This window comes from Ptychodera flava, chromosome 13 (genome assembly GCF_041260155.1).
Source record: "Ptychodera flava strain L36383 chromosome 13, AS_Pfla_20210202, whole genome shotgun sequence".
Taxonomy (NCBI): Eukaryota; Metazoa; Hemichordata; class Enteropneusta; family Ptychoderidae; genus Ptychodera; species Ptychodera flava.
The window spans coordinates 29,245,372-29,261,904 of NC_091940.1; the positions used below are offsets into that span (position 1 = coordinate 29,245,372).

Below are 16,533 nucleotides of genomic sequence, written 5' to 3' on the forward strand. Positions count from 1 at the left end.
GCCTAGGACCCCTTTTAAGATCCTTTCATCTAAAATATACCTCCGACAGAGAAAAAGGACCATCTGTTCAAGCTGGGTCTATAAATTTTGTTTTTACGAGTGCCCAGGAACTTAATACATTAAAACTTAGTCGAACAGAGTAATGCTTTAATTTGCATATAAAGTACCTCTGGGTATAGCATCATTGACAAGGAACTTGAAACTTCAGACTCCTTGTGTTGAACAGACTGGCTAGACAGTCAGGCAGTCAGTCAGTCAGCCATTAAAGCCTTCATTGGTGGTCTAAGACCAAGAGGAAATTGAAAATTGATGAAAAAACCGGATATTTTGCAGCAAATAACCAACCAAGCTTGTAATCACAGAAAACAGTTGTTCCATTGTTGTTAGGTCTCATAAAGATGCAGCTTTGATAGATAATACTTCCAAGTTACCGCTATTTCTCACCAAGGAGAATCAGTCCCTTGATAGGTGTAGCAGTATTTTTTCATGGAGGAGGAAAAGTCCGTTGACACGTGCCTAAATCTCATCAATACAGGAGACAGACGGCTGAGTGCAGTTAATGCTTTATCCCTAGAATGAATAAACAAGAAGCAGGAAAACGTCTACAATTTTTTTTTACCAGGTCATGGTTTAAATAGATTGTAGTCAATCATTAAAATCAGATGAGCGGGGTCTTCATACATTGTAATGGTTTCCTGTTTACCACCCTCAGCCCCTTGTAAGCGAGGCAAAGGCCAACCTGAAAACAAACACCAAGGACAGAGAAAGAGAAGGAAAATGCGTCAATCCCTACATTTTTTTATAATTTTTCATCAGATTTGAGGGTGGTTTCACCAATTCTATTCCGATTTTAATCATACAAAGAGAAAAAGACAGGATTCACTTTCACAAACTACAGCGTAATCTACCAGTCTGGTTGTTTACTTCATGGGTTTTTGACAATCCACAGAGTGGGATATAAACAGTGTCAATGCTTGACCACATTTCTGTGACACCTTTGCCATCACTATTAATTCACAAATGAAGATTATGCAGATGAGTGCCTTTGGGCGTCAAATGTTTCCTGGTTCATAACGAGGTCAGCAATCTAAGATGAATCCTGCTGAAATATCCAGGGATGTCCCTAGCCAATTGAAGGGTCGGCGTATACCTTCAACTTTTGATGCATTTTTTTCACTATTTCGTTTTCAATGTCAAATACGGTTTCTCGAAAGCTACAGCTACCAAGTCTGTAAGCTCTAGGCAAGTCTCAATGATAGAAAAATGTCAACCAAGACAAATGTCAAATGTATGAACCAATGTCAGAGCTGGGACCTTTAAAGGGACAAAGTCGGCCATTTTTCATGAATTTTGTTTGATACAAGATACTACTTATATTGTTTGACTTTATGAAAAATACTGAATGAACGGGTGACCATGCACATATTCGACCCCAGTTTTAGACACGGTACATGAAACCATTGCGAAAATGAATTAATGGTCATGACCATTAACTCATGTTGCGTTTTATTTTACTCTCTAATAAAGGAAAGTTTTCTTCATCTTTTGATGTCTGAATTAAGGTAGTGTGCGCCTCAAAAGTCAAAGACTTAAACTTTTGCTCAACCTTTCCTGAATGAAACTTAAATCAAAATCATAGGTCATCGTGCAAAGTTTGGTACTAGAGAAACAAATTTAATACCTAACATTTTAAATTCAAAATGGCCCCCATTCCTGCGTTAACTCAAGAAGGAAACATTTTTTCAATTTTCAAAAAAACTATGACGGTGAAAATTTTTCTTACTTCATGAGCTTTAAAATGCCCCCCCCCCCCCTCCAGAAGAAGAGCAGAAAGGTATTGCAAAAATTTGAGAGTACTTTCCTGAGGCCATTTCTACCTTAAAATGAAAATTTGGTAAAGAACAGCGTATTGTGAGATGCTGTAGCTGTACACTAAAATCAGTCAAACCTTGGAAACGGCACCTGTGGATGTGAAAAAAAGGTCTTGATTGTGTATGTGGTTGAATACAAAATATATAAAGAAGTACAAGACAAAGTCAAAATGACACAGAACACAGTTCTTTTGGGAGTTATTATGGTGGGACTACTTGTATTTCATGGAATTTGTGTACCTAGATACACGACCAATGGTGCAACTACCTGGCTGAGCAATCTTTAAGTATATTAAAAAGAGTGTGAAAGGACAGACGGATGTTCAGAAGAGGACAGCCACAAGTTGGCACAATATCAAAAGTGGACTGTTGAGATGACGATTATTCTACATGGCTGGTCACCAAATAACAAACAAACTGAACAAACACCACGGGGCACCGGTTTTTGAAAGACTTTGTTGACAGGTATCCAACACTGAAAACAAAAAAACCTGGACTTAATTCAGTAAAGGATGTTGATAGATCGATAATGCTTGAAATGGACATGTAAAATTGACATGACCTGACAGACAGTACAAATGGCTAACAGGATCATCAAGTCGCCTAGCAAACCGTACTTCATAAGCCATCTATTCCAGTCTGAAGTGACCGACATTTTCTCTTGTACGGTCATCTTTATAAAAATAATGCACGAAAATAATAACAAATATCTTGCATGTGTAGAGCAAACCAATGAGGAAGTTAAAATTCAACTGGGATTTATTTAGAGTCTTGTGATCAGTCTGCTCAAAATAGTAACTGGTACAAGTTACAACATTTACAGCCAGCATGCAGTCAGTGAGACTGCACAACTTGCGCAATTTTGCTAGACGATGGGACTGTTTGCAAATGTACACAACGATGACAAAAATACACCACTACGTAGGCGACTGCCATAAAACTGAAAGACATATTTATGGCTCAGACTAACCAGCTGCAACAACAGCCACACATGCAACCCTGAGAAAGTCTGAGCATATTTCAAGCAGCAGTGTCCCATGTCGCGCACGTGCAGCTATATTTAGAAACAAACCCGTAATCGTGAACAGCGCTATTGCAAAGCCTATCATGCACATGGAACTTGGATTCATTGCACTCCGGGGCCAACTGACTATCACAATCGTTTCCTGATCAGTGCTGGTGTACCAATCATACTTGCTGGTACCACATGTCGGCCAGACAACAATGTATACATATTAGTATTTGACCCAAAATAACTTTAACTTCACAGCTTAATCTCTGTATTTCTTTTAATGAAGTGTTCCTTCTGACTGATATCATCCCTGACAAGATAGAACGTAATTGATGAAATGGAGGACATTACCAGTAGTTTAGTACAGTATTGATCTGATTAAGACCGGGGCAAACGGTTTGTCAGACTTCATACACTAATGCAGTAAATTAGATTCGAACTCGCAATGTACGACACCCAGTCACCCAGCAAGGACATCATAGTCAAAACTATACTTGGCTAAATCCCAACTCTTCAAAAGAGAGTGGTTCAATAACTGAGCTTTAGTTGTTGCAATTTTTCTGACTGCAACCCTTCCAAACACCGTAGAGTTCATGAATGAAGCACTCGCACAAACAAACATGTACTTGCTGTAACACATCCCACACTAACTTTATCAAAGCAAATGAATACACTGCGTAACTAATACAACCTTACAATAGATTTCATATTCCCATAACACTTCCTATTCTCCTAACCCCCACCACCACCAATACATTGGTACGGTACACGACCTCCCTTGCTTTGAACTATTATATTTTGAATAAATAATTTCAGATGTTGATCAGTAATTTTGAAAGCTGACTCCAACTGTCTCTCTATAAAACTACTAGTTTTGTAATTGATTTCGACCGTGTCCTGATTAAGTGTGTAATTCTACCAAATTCGACCATAGAGGGCACTATTCAACACTTGATTTTTGTGTGAATGTTTATTTACATTGTTGTCTTTTAAGAGGGTTTGTTTGCTAACTTTACAAAATTATCCTCCTGTAATAATTACTGAGATCCATAGAAAATATTTATGGTCAATCTGAACATGCTACTTATATTTGTAAAGACAAGACAATAAGCGTTTTTTGTTTTTGTTCCTCCTGAACACAGAAATAATCTTGTCATGAGTTTTGGCATCGTACAGTGTATGTGTACCGGTGCTGCCAAATTGTAACTATAATTGCTGCAAATTGTAGTGTGGTAACACTTATATTATTCAGTGCACTACCCTGAACTTTACATTTCTGATACAGGACTTTTTGTCAAGCTGTTGAGCCATCCATTATTACCAAGTGACGTGGTCATAATAGGGTACTGCAAAGAAGTGTTCAGGGTTCCTGAAATTATGTACCATTATTCACCTATATCAAATTCCCCCCACCCTCCCCCACCCACCCCCTCAGCTGAATTGCTGGTTACAGTGTGATATGCAAGTCCAATTACACGTAACAAGTGAGTTTACAGCATATCCGAGTGCAACTTTCTTCAGCAAGCATTACTGCTGGGAAATTTCTACCGTGAGTAATTCAAAGATAACACACATTAGAAAACTGTGAAATGCCACTCTCATATGTATTACATGATGTAGTAGAGCTTGGAAAATGGCCAATCCAGCTGAAAAAGCCAATATTTTGTCATTTATCCTCCCACACATAAATCAAGACTACATACATCAGATTTTTTTAAGTTTGCATGCCCAAAAGTAATTACCGTTAAAGTCATTTTATAAGACGCGTCTTTTATTATGATGTTGCAAATTTTGAACCTGAATTATTTCTCAAGAGATGGGGTACGGGGTGCGACTTATAAAAAGTACTTTTTGCATTTTTAAAGGAGGCGTGCCACTAATGACATGGAAATTCTCAGATTATTTTCTTTCAAGGAGTGGAGGGGGGGGGGCTACTGATAGAAGTTTGCCTTTATTGAATAAATAACTTTAAAAGATAATTAAAAGAAGAGTTTGTTTATGGTAGTTCTCTTTTGGAGGATGTGGTTGCCCATGGTTGAGAAACATGTTTCAATTTTATTGAACCCCAAGGAACAACAAAGTTTCAACTTTTGATGAATAGAGCCGACCTGAATGGTGGCTGATAGTGTGACAGCTGTGCTGGAAAAGGGGTGCGACTTATAATACATACATTTTCCATTTTTGAAAATTTAAGGATTTCATCCTACTCAAGTCAATCAAAGGAGGGTGCGACTTGTAATGCAGATGCGTCTTATAAAAGGACTTTAACGGTACTGTGGAAAAAGTGACTGAGGTTTGCACAGTACAAACTGTTATTATTTGTGGCATAACACGTAGCTACATATAGTTCTGAACATTGAAAATATCATTGATATCTTGCTGAGTGCCAGAATTACTGCTGCATACAAATATTCCATGTTTTTGTTAGTTTCTTGTGGATGGTTGGATCTTGTGCCCCAACCCAAAAAAGAAAATTATAAACTGTATCATTTTGGTAAGACAACTAGGATGAGAAACAGTTTTTTGGGGGGAGGGGGCGTTACCGGGTAGCTGAGCACACTTGCTCCTTTGTTCCCATGCCAATGCTAAATATGTCTGGTAGAGCAACCATGTCAAGTAGAGTATTTGTGTCACACATTCTGAAAGATGTTTGCCAGCAATATCTATTAGTGCAAGATGCGAGGTATAATGATATTCAAATATGCAGATTACACTAATGAGCATTGTTTCGGTATTAAAATTCTATGCTAATGACCCTTAATCAATGTGGAATATTCATGTACCTCGGATCTTGCATTGTATAAGCAATATTACAAAGTCACCTCATACCATAGCATGGTAAATACCGGTATACATACACTGATCCACAAATTAGGAATTGCACTAGTTTCTATCAAACTGTCAGGTGTCCTGACAGATGCAAAGTCATGAATGGGATATAATTCTTCGCTTTGTAAATAACCATGACATTTCCATTGATTTCCATTTCCATGGCGAGATGAAAATTCGCACACATATATACATGCATCAATCTAAAATTTTGGAGTTGCCTGGTAAAAATTTCAGAAAAATATTTACCATAAAGTTCGGGTTTTTTTATTTACTTTGGCTTTGGCTAGTCCCTGCTTTGTGAGGCTTGGCAACAAAACATTGCGAGGCGGAAGTATGTATCCGGCTAAAACAGTTCTTCAGTGTTTGGTTGAATGACAGTCAAGGGCCTGTGGTTGAATGAGGCCCGGGTCATGGATGTGGTCTGAAAGTAAACAACTACAGGCTACGACGTGGGCGAGATAAGTATCCTACTTTTCAAGTCAAAAGTAGAGTGGGCAGTGCTAAAGGACACATCTTTTAAGAGAGAACGTGAAAATCGATATAGTACCTTTATTCATCTACCAGCACTAAACAAATTTTATTGAGAGCGATTCTGTCTTAAGACAAAACTAACTTGCAGTTCTTAACATAATACAAAATGGTTTGTTCACATTTTTCAGACAGACATAAAAAGGGATAAATATTGATGAAGAGCGTTAGCCAAGAGTGAGGGTTCTCTTGGATGGTCCATTCTCTCTCAACTCATGGCTGAATTCTGTAAGCTGCTACATGTAGTTGAAGAAGTGAATTTTGTTCAGTGCTGCGTGTCGTGTAACAAAGATCATGCCCATTTCTGTTCGCAGCTTTCATTGTAATTCACATCTTATTCTGTTGCTAAGTTAGCTAGCCATCTTTTCACATCAGCTGACAGAAATCTATAGAGAGCGTGGTGCACAAGGCTGACTGGAGTTTTTGTGAAAAGCACAAGCCTAATCCACAGGATTACGCCGGATTACCTCTGCTTTGTGTCCTGGTTGGGGACTGAAGAGTTGCTACTAAACAGTATGACACACAAAAGCCGACTGTACGTCCACAGTTGCTTTAATAATGTTCGTTTCCAAGTATTTCTTGCAAGGTCGACATGACCTTTTCAAAGCAATAAACAGCTGACCTAACATCAATGATTGCTTTCATATTCCTTTCCAAGTATTCAGGCAAGGTTGACGTGACCTTTAAAAGCAATAAACAACTGACGTTATGTCAACAGTTACGCTTTTTAATATTATTCCAAGTATTCATGCAAGGTTGATATGACCTTTGAAAGTAATAAAACCATGCTACCATGATAAAGCTGGATTGATGCAGTCTGGGCATGGCTGTAAAGATCTAACGCGTTGCCAACCACTGTGCAGCATACAAGAACAGACTCAATTGTACTACCTACTTTTATCTACTCCAAGTAACAAAATTTGTATTAGTACGGTTAAATGAGTTTTAATAATATGTTGCTCAGTCAAAATGTTACCCTGATATGATAAATTGTGATCAGGGCTTAACTTTCGGACCTACCTATCGCTTGGGACAGTAAGACTGTGGAAAAAACCACATCCTAATCCCTTACAGGATGGTTAAGAGACCCCATGCAATGCTGCTCTTTTGCCATGACTTCTGTACACGGCTTTAAACAGGCTTGCATGCAAATCAAATTCTCAAACACTTTAGACATGCTTTCCTTGTGTATGCTGTATTTGTTTCCAATTCAACAGTGGCAATGGATACCGGTACTTGCATTTTTGCACTCTTCAGCTTTGAATTTTGCTGCTCTTGATAATCCTAGGACAAAGCTGTGTCCTTGCATTTAATTTATTATTAGCCAGTTTTTTTCTATTTGAGAAGTCAGACAGATTTGGTCTCAAACTTGCAAAAGTTGAATAATGCTTGCTAATGGAACAGATATTGTATACACCAGAGGTATACGCTGTGTGCTCACAGTTTCAGCAGAAAACTGGTGAGATAAAAGCACATGGCACAGCAAGACACTGCCATAATGATAAATGTTATTCAAGTTCAGCCTCTGGTTGAAGATCATGATCTTCAACCTCAACCTCTTTCTCTTTGAAAAACTGATGTGAAGTTTCCCCAGGAAAAGCTTCCGCAAAAAGTTAAGTCTTTCAATTTCAAGGTGCATTTTATCTTAACAGAGTCTGATTCAGGCAAAAATGTTGACTATAGTGCCAGGGTGTCAATTAAACTACATTATGTTGGGGGAGCATAAAGCACTTACTCCCAAATATGGACATTTAGACAGCGCCCTCTATGGCTATTACGAAAAAAATCCCCTTATGGATGAAAGGACGAGTTCCTTGAAAGAACTATTGGTTCCGTTTTCCCAAACAGACAGTAAAATTATTCAATCCATCATGGCTGTAGAAACATAATCATATGATTGGGAGAATAGATTTGAGTGGCAGTAATGTATTTAGAGGAAATACTGCATATTTTAGTTCAGCCTCTTCTCACATACAGCTGTTTCAGGTATATAAGGGTACAAAATAAAAAAAACGAGGGGCCAAAGTGAGGGCCTCACAAGTGAGGGCAACAGTGAATCTATTTCCAACTAAAATGCGTGGGCCCTGTTATGTCCAGGTCCATACATGCATGTGCATCATCTGAAGAAAGTAAACCGTAAGGTATCTAAGTGAAACCTGTCCTTACAGACACCTCTCTGATCAGGACACCTCTTTATTGAGGACAGATTTATCAACCCAAAAGTTACACTTTGAATAGTATTTCACCTGTCTATTAAGGACGCCTCTATACAAAGGACACTTTTTCCATTCCTGAAGGTGTCCTTAATAGACAGGGTTACAGAGCTACTACAAACAGTCAAGTAATTCTCCTCCAGGGCAGTGTTGACCAGACAATGATCACCAGTGCCGGCCGCTACACATATACCAAATTACCTGTGAAACTTGGGGTGAAGACTGACTAAAATTCTTTATCATCAAAAAAACATACCAGATATGAACTGAATATGCTCACGTGTTTTACAACAGGTTCATTAATAGTAGTAAGCTTCACAGAACAATGAGATATATGTTATCACTATATGTAGCAGGTTTACTCTCAGAGTTTAATCACTAATTACAAAACTTTATTTAATATGCGAATGAGCTGTCAATTAACTTGACACTGCTCAATTCTTTATGGGACAATTAGATATCCATCAGATCAACATTTGCAGCACTTTTTATTTAATTTAATGATGAAATTTTAGAGTAATGTCACTTATTTCAAAGTTTATTAAATATGCAAATAAACCCTACATTAACTTGACACTGTTCAATGATTCATAGCACAATTAAATATTTATCACATCAATATCTGTAGCACGTTTCACAAAATTTTAGTGCCGAAATTTCAGAGTTATATACCGAATTACAACGTTTATAATATATGCAAATGAACCCTTAATTAACTTTATACTACTAAATGCTTTACAACACAGTTAGATATCTGTCGTTTCAGTATGTGCAGCAGTTTCATCACATTTGATGCAGTTATTTCGGAGTTATATGACTAATTATAAGACTTCATGGAATATGCAAATGAGCTAATTATTAACTTGACACTGCTCAATGCTTCTCAGTACAATTGGATATTTATCAGATCAACATCTGTAGCAAGTTTCATCAAATTTAATGCTTTAATTTTGGAGTATTATCACTAATTACAAAGTTCATTAAATATTCAAATGAACCCTTAATTAACTTCACTCAACTAAATGCTCTACACCACAATTAGATATCTGTCGAATCAGTATCTGCAGCAGATTTCATCACATTTGGTGCAGTTATTTTGGAGTTATATCACTAATTACAAAACTTCATAAAATATGCAAATGACCTATTTGTTAACTTGACACTGCCAAATGCTTCTCAGTACAATTAGATATTTATCAAAACAATATCTGTACCAAATTTCACTGACTTGGGTGCCGTGATTTCAGAGTTATATACCTAATTACGAAGTTCATTAAATATGTTAATGAACCCTTAATTAATTTCACACTACTAAATGCTTTACACTACAGTTAGATATCAGTCGGATCAGTATCTGCAGCAGATTTCATCACATTTGGTGAAGTTATATCGGAGTTATATGACTAATTATAAACCTTCATAAAATATGCAAATGAGCTATTTATTAAGTTGACACGGCCTAATGCTTCTAAGTATAATTAGATATATATCAGATCAATATTTGTTGCACGTATCATCAAGTTTGGTGCAGGAATTTCAGAGTTATCTCACTAATAACAAAAGTTCATTAAATATGCAAATGAGAAGACAATTGACATGACACTCACAGTATCATCATAATGTTCTTAGATTGTCATCTGTGAAAAGTTTCATGAAATTTTGTGCAGTATTTCTTGATATATGTCTACACTGTCATTACCGTCTCCATAGGGAAACCATTGTGTGGAAAAAAACGATATTGCATAACTTCATTAATATGCAAGCCACACTAACCAAAATCTAATCAGTTCTTGCAAGTAGCACATGGTACATGTGTACCAAATCTGACTTGAATCCGTTCAGGCGTTTTTGAGTTATCGTGTAAACAGACAGACAGACAGACACACACACACACACACACACACACACACACACACACACACACACGGACAGACAGACAGACATCGCTATGACAATAGCCCACGTGTTTACACACGTGAGCTAAAAACCCGTTCTGGAAATACAATCATGCATATACAAGGGAGTAGCAGCACACAATGACCAGAATGGGAATAAAATTGTCAGAATGTAACATCATCCTGCACACATTTACATGACATGCTGTGCAGTGTTCCCGCTAAGGCTTATTTTCACGCTAGTTGCGCAGTGTCTCCGACTGCTCTTGCAGTGAATTTTCATGTTTTGCGCAACTTTAGTCTCAGTCATTTCAATCGGTATTAGTTTTGGAAACAATATTAAACTCAGGGCGAAATGTGCGATCTCAGCGCAGAGTAGATTTTACTTCCGCGTTTCGAGTTTAGCGCCCGTTGGCGGCGCAGTTGCCACCAACGTTCATTGTACATTGTGACGTACCCCAATAAATTAGCATATACATGAACGGACCTAGATGTGAGGCAATCAGGCGTATCTCAAGTTGCGCACCCTCTCAAAACCTTAGCAGGAACACTGAATTGCTGTTGTTTATTGCATATTACAACCAACATCAAACTGTACGTCAAGTGGTCCTTTGATGTTTGCCACTAATCTTTACGGCCCTGATACGGCTTTTGCGGCCCGAGGTCGTACGGCGGAAGGGCCCGAGCGTGCGAGGGCCCGTACGCCGTACGACCAAGGGCCACAAAAGCCGTATCAGGGCCGTAAAGGTTTTATCATATACCTTATGAAGTTATGGAATGATAAATATGTAGTTTACATAATATTCAACATTGTTTAGGAGATAAAAATGTGAGCGATATCAAAAATTCATCGCCATTTGTGTCAGTTTTTCAGAAATATGACGGCCGCTTCCCGTCGGATTGACATACATAATGACGTCATTTGTTTACCTGCAGAATTCTAGAACGCGCAAAGCAACATCCGTACTGTACGTGACTAACAGAGATCAAGGTTGAAATCGAGGTGTAAGAAGGACAAAAGCGTAATGTCAGTTTCTGGTAATTTATACTGAACAGGCACACACTTAGGATACACAGGATTTCACTAGAATTTAGAAATAAAAGCCGATGTCACCTGCGCGGCTCCACTGTCGCCACGCGTAACTACGATCTGAGCGAGCAGACATTTTCCTAATCTCACGCTGGCTTTGTGAACAAATAGAACGTTTGCGGATAGCAATGCACGTAGTAACCAGAATCGAGATAGTTCAGAAATGCACGCGATTGCCCATATTTGGGCACCGGGCCGGGGCGTGATACATAAAAAAAATGCACGGATCTGAGGGCGCTTTCTCCCATAGCTTTACACAGGCACGTGAATGTAGGTATATGATAAAGTTACATGTCCCTCTCACTTCTACCTTCGTGCACAGACTGAGAATTAAGTTTTACCTGTCTACAATGTGTGTAAAGGAGTGAGCATATCTATTACTGTTTAGATGTCTTCAGAATGACATCTTTGTGAGAAAGAGTCCAGAGGTCCTGCAGTCTAGTGTTCTAGTCCAGCAGTCTAGTTTGCTAGTCCTGTACTCTAGTTTGCCAGTCTCTCAGTCTAGTTTGCTAGTTCAGCAGTCTAGTTTGCTAGTCCTGCTGTCTAGTTTGCCAGTCTTGCAGTCTAGTTTGCTAGTCCTGCAGTCCAGTTTTCTAGTCAAGCCGTCTAGCTTGATAGTCCTGTACTCTAGTTTGCCAGTCTTGCAGTCTAGTTTGCTAGTTCAGCAGTCTAGTTTGCAAGTTCAGCAGTCTAGTTTGCAGTTCCATTGTCTAGTTTGCCAGTCCTGCAGGCTAGTTTGCTAGTCCTTCAGTCTAGTTTGCTAGTCCTTCAGTCTGGTTTGCTAGTCTTGCAATCTAGTTTGCCAGTCCAGCAGTCTAGTTTGCTACTCATAACTCAAGCAAACATTCTTTATCATAATAGTGAATTTGCATTTTCATTGGTCTGACCAATAGAATGGAAAACTTCGCTAGCCCCAGCAAAAAGCTGATGTGGTCTTGGACTTAACATGAGCAAGTTTGCTAGAAATACACTTTTCTTAGTCTTCACTCATCTCACCTGATTCACCATCCTGTGTTGCATTACAGTTCTTTTCCCCTTGAATTCATCAGAAACTATCGTAATTTCGTACATAGCTCCACATCCGCCTGAAAGGACATTCAATTATTTAAAAGATAAGAAAAATGTGCATTTTTGATAAGATAACATGAAAAGACTCCCAATACTTGGTCCAATGCTAGACTATGTTATACTTTCGCATTGCCTATATGGGATTTTTCTACTAGCTAATTCTGAAAGGCATCATAACGGTCCATTGGTAAGTAAAGTATAACCAACAAATCCTGTTTTTAAAGGGTCAGTGAGAGTTGTTGATTTTTCACTGTTTTTATCTTTGAAGGTCAACTAACATTTTTTCGTTCTGTTCCCTTAAACATGCTAAGATACACAGTATTCAGCTTGTCAACTAGGCCTGTATTATGTATAGACTGCATTGTTATTGTTGAAAAGTGAATTCTGGCCCAGACTAGAATTCAAACGTAAACAATAACAGTGCATTCTATACATACCAGTATATTCACTAAACAGTTGGTGTTTCAACATGCTTTTAGGAGTAGAACAAGCTCTTGCTGTTGACATAAAAAACAACACTAGTAAAAAATTGCCAGAAAAGAGCTACTGGCCTTTTAAAACATTAAAATTGTGAACTTATTCCTTTATAACCTTTAAAGAACCACATGTACCGGTACAGTATTCTTAAGATTTCTTTAGTTGCTCAGTAACACTGTCTAAAATTTGACCCCCCCCCCCCCCCCCCCCTCTCTCAAAAACTGAGCAAGATTTTCACCCTGGGTATTAAATTTCATCTAGGGTTCTGACATTGTCACACACAGCAGTCATCCTGGAGCAAACATTTTCACTTCTTTCTCTAGAGGGCGCCTTTCTGGGAGCCACAGTGTAGAACAAAATTCTGCAAAATGTCAAATCTAAAATCATAGCTTCTTGACTCTTCCTTACAGGACCAGTAGCTGTAACTGCCATTTCTTGTTCTACTGTCGTGTTAAAACAACATCTACAATACCTTGCCTATACAGCAACTCTATTTGTTAAATGCAACGTAGTTTTGTTTGCCGATGTTTTTTAAATGACTTCTAGTCCAGACCACAATTCACTTATTAATGATAACAATGCAATTTACACATGTACAGGCTGAGTTGACAAGCTGAATACTGTGTATATCAACATGCTTTGGAGAGTAGAATAAGCAACTGAAGGTGTCAATCAAAACAGAAATAATGACAAAAATCAGCAAAAGTTACTGGGCCTTTAAATAGTGATTATGCTAATCTTTGTAACATTTCTTGCCATGCCCGAAACTGAAAATATGCATTAAATCTCTAACACCAAAAAAAGGATGTAGTTTGTTTCTGCTTGTTGCACACATAACTTTAACACCCTTCTTTTTCCCCTTTCTTGCCAATTTTTCATAGCGAGTTCAAAATGTCAATGATAGTTCTCCAAGACAAAAAGCTAACATACAAACTAAATGATCCATAATATTAATAGGCCTATATCAGAACTGAAAATACTCTATGTGTAGACTTGACTTCTCTATATTCAAAAAATACTAAAAAGGGAGAGAAAGTATTTTGCAGTACGTACAAAATAACTGTTTGTGACAAAAGTGGTTCAGAATTGAAGAAATGATAAGAACCAGAGAACAAGAAAGAAACAAATGATTGTACTCCCTTGGTCTAAAGTTTTTTTAATGTTATATTTTTCACTGAACTGCTGTACACGTGAATGGAAAACCAAAATACAGCAAATTTACAGCAATCGACCTTCCAATGCAAAGACTTTGGATCCAAAACAGAGAATACAGCTAAATGAAATGGCAAACTCTACCCCCAGTAGTTCACCTGTTAACCCCTATATTCTTGAAAACAGGTCCACAATCACCATTGACAACAATGGGTTTGCACCAAACTATTGGTCATGAAAGGGGTGATCCCAATGCTGTGTAACAGAGAAAGTTGAGTGACCACTCTCACCTGATATATCTGAAACATCTATAGATTCTGCTGCTGGAAATTTCTCCTTCAAAATGGATGATATCCTCGTTTCTCCCTCTGTTTGCGATGAGAAGAACCTGAATCTCCAAGGAGCTGCCAAATTCTGAAGGGAAAGAGAAGTGTGAATGTATGTATAGGCTTTGGGTTTCAATACGGGAAAATATAAATTTTGATAACTAAGCAGTGTTCCTGCAATGATGAAAGAGGCAAGAACTTTTGTGTCTCTTCTTGGCCATGGATAATAAAAAAACACACATTACAACGAAAACTCATCATGTTTGACCTTAAACTCAGAAACCCTTCCTCTGCACAAATGTTTGGAAGAGTCAAATTTATTTAATCAGACCACAAAATTTCTGATTTGAACTTCCCAAGATATGATCGAAAACCTAGGTTGCTAGATTTTTGAACATTCAATATTGTATACTGTTATTGAGTATCGCACATTATATACACTAGTTCAATGGCATAACTGTGGTATATAGTGTGAACTTTCATGCAATAAATAGAGTGACATCCCTCCCCTGAAAGGTACAAGTTTCATTTTCTCCTTGGAATTTCTTGACATTTTCATCAAGTCATTCCTATTACATTTTCTTGGGTCACACTGCACAAACTCAAGTACATGGCAAAATAAAATTGATTTAAGAGGGCACGATATCATGAAAGCTTGTGTCTCTCACATTGTATTTATGTTGATTCATGGGCATACAGTTCAAGATTGCTCTTTGATATTCACTTTTTCCTTACCCCATTTGAAACTGTTGATTCGATTCTTTGATTCTGCTGGCACAATGGTAGGGTAACTACATTAGAGTATTTTTTGTCTTAAAAAAGGTGAAAAGTTTGCAGAAAGCTGATTTTCCAGCTGTACATAGATGAGGAAGTAGACTTATTTCACAGCCTATGGTTTGTGACACAGCTTCTGATCTGTCACCAACAATGATGTGACCTACACTTTCTCGTCGTTTGGCTAACACAACACGTAAGGAAATGCAAGCTCGCAGAGTCAGAGCTCACTTAGCTGAAAATCAGAACACATGAGGGCCACACTGAGTGGCTGCAAGCAGCTGTGATAGAGTCTTATTTGGAAATACAAGCAGCCAATAACATTCATTGCATGCAATTCAATGTATTTTCCTCTGAAATATGATCTGGCTGATCAACAGTCATGCATACGCCAGCACAGCAGAGGTGTTTCTTGAGACCATGGCATTTTGATTTCTGTTCAATGCAGAACATGGACATTTGACAGTAAAACTATTGAAAAATTGAGAAGTCCCTTAACTCTTTGAGAGCTGTAATTTTTCCCACCTAAATTTTAGTGCAACATTTTACAAATTTTCATGAATTTTTCTGTAATTGTTTTTGTAATTTTGGAGCAAAAGGACATAACTTTTCATTGACTACAATTTTTTATCAAAATTTTGGGAAAAATTTGAAAAGAAATTGTCTTGATCTGAAAAAAAATTGTCTGCACTATATTTTATGAAGGCAACAAAAGTTGACTTTGGCACTCAAAGGGTTAAATGAAATGCATTAGATCATTTGCCATATGATATAGTGTTACATTTGATGTCTTCCTCAGGCTAATCGCCAGGAGTGCTTTCCATTTGTAATTTGATGACTTATGATTGCCCTATTACTGTTGAAAATACAAACTTAGGCCAAGAAAAATAAAAAGTTTGTTTCTCATCTTGTGCGTCAATTTAGACCCGCCGCGTCAACCTTTTTTTTCTGCTCATGAGGAAATAAAAAAATACACGCAAAAATATGCGACAATAGTGCATAACACACTGCTGTATAAAACAGAACTGTAAACAAAATAATTGACACTAACATACATTCCATTCAGAACTGTACACATACGTCACTGTTATATTACGCTGTCAAAACTGCATTGCTTCACTAAAAGTCAAACCACAGAACTGTTGCTATACAAAAATAATAAAGCAAAGTTAGCAACCTACCCAATGGACAGGTAAAAATATTTTCTAAATTTGGATTGCTGAGCTCTGATTAAAGGTATGCTTGGCACACAATACCATATGTATGCAAGAAACATTATTTGGAAACGTGCAATT

At 37.7% G+C, this 16,533-nt stretch overlaps 1 protein-coding gene across 1 annotated transcript in view; it reads right to left on the reverse strand.

The window, feature by feature from the left end:
- LOC139148079 (bolA-like protein 3) overlaps positions 1-16,533 on the reverse strand; it is a 44,692-nt gene that overhangs the window by 26,139 nt on the left and 2,020 nt on the right. Inside the window, exons 2-3 of the mRNA XM_070719371.1 lie at positions 14,429-14,552; positions 12,438-12,526 (exon numbers count right to left, since the gene is read on the reverse strand). Coding sequence (XP_070575472.1) covers positions 12,438-12,526; positions 14,429-14,552 — 213 coding nt within the window. The remainder of the gene's footprint in view (positions 1-12,437; positions 12,527-14,428; positions 14,553-16,533) is intronic.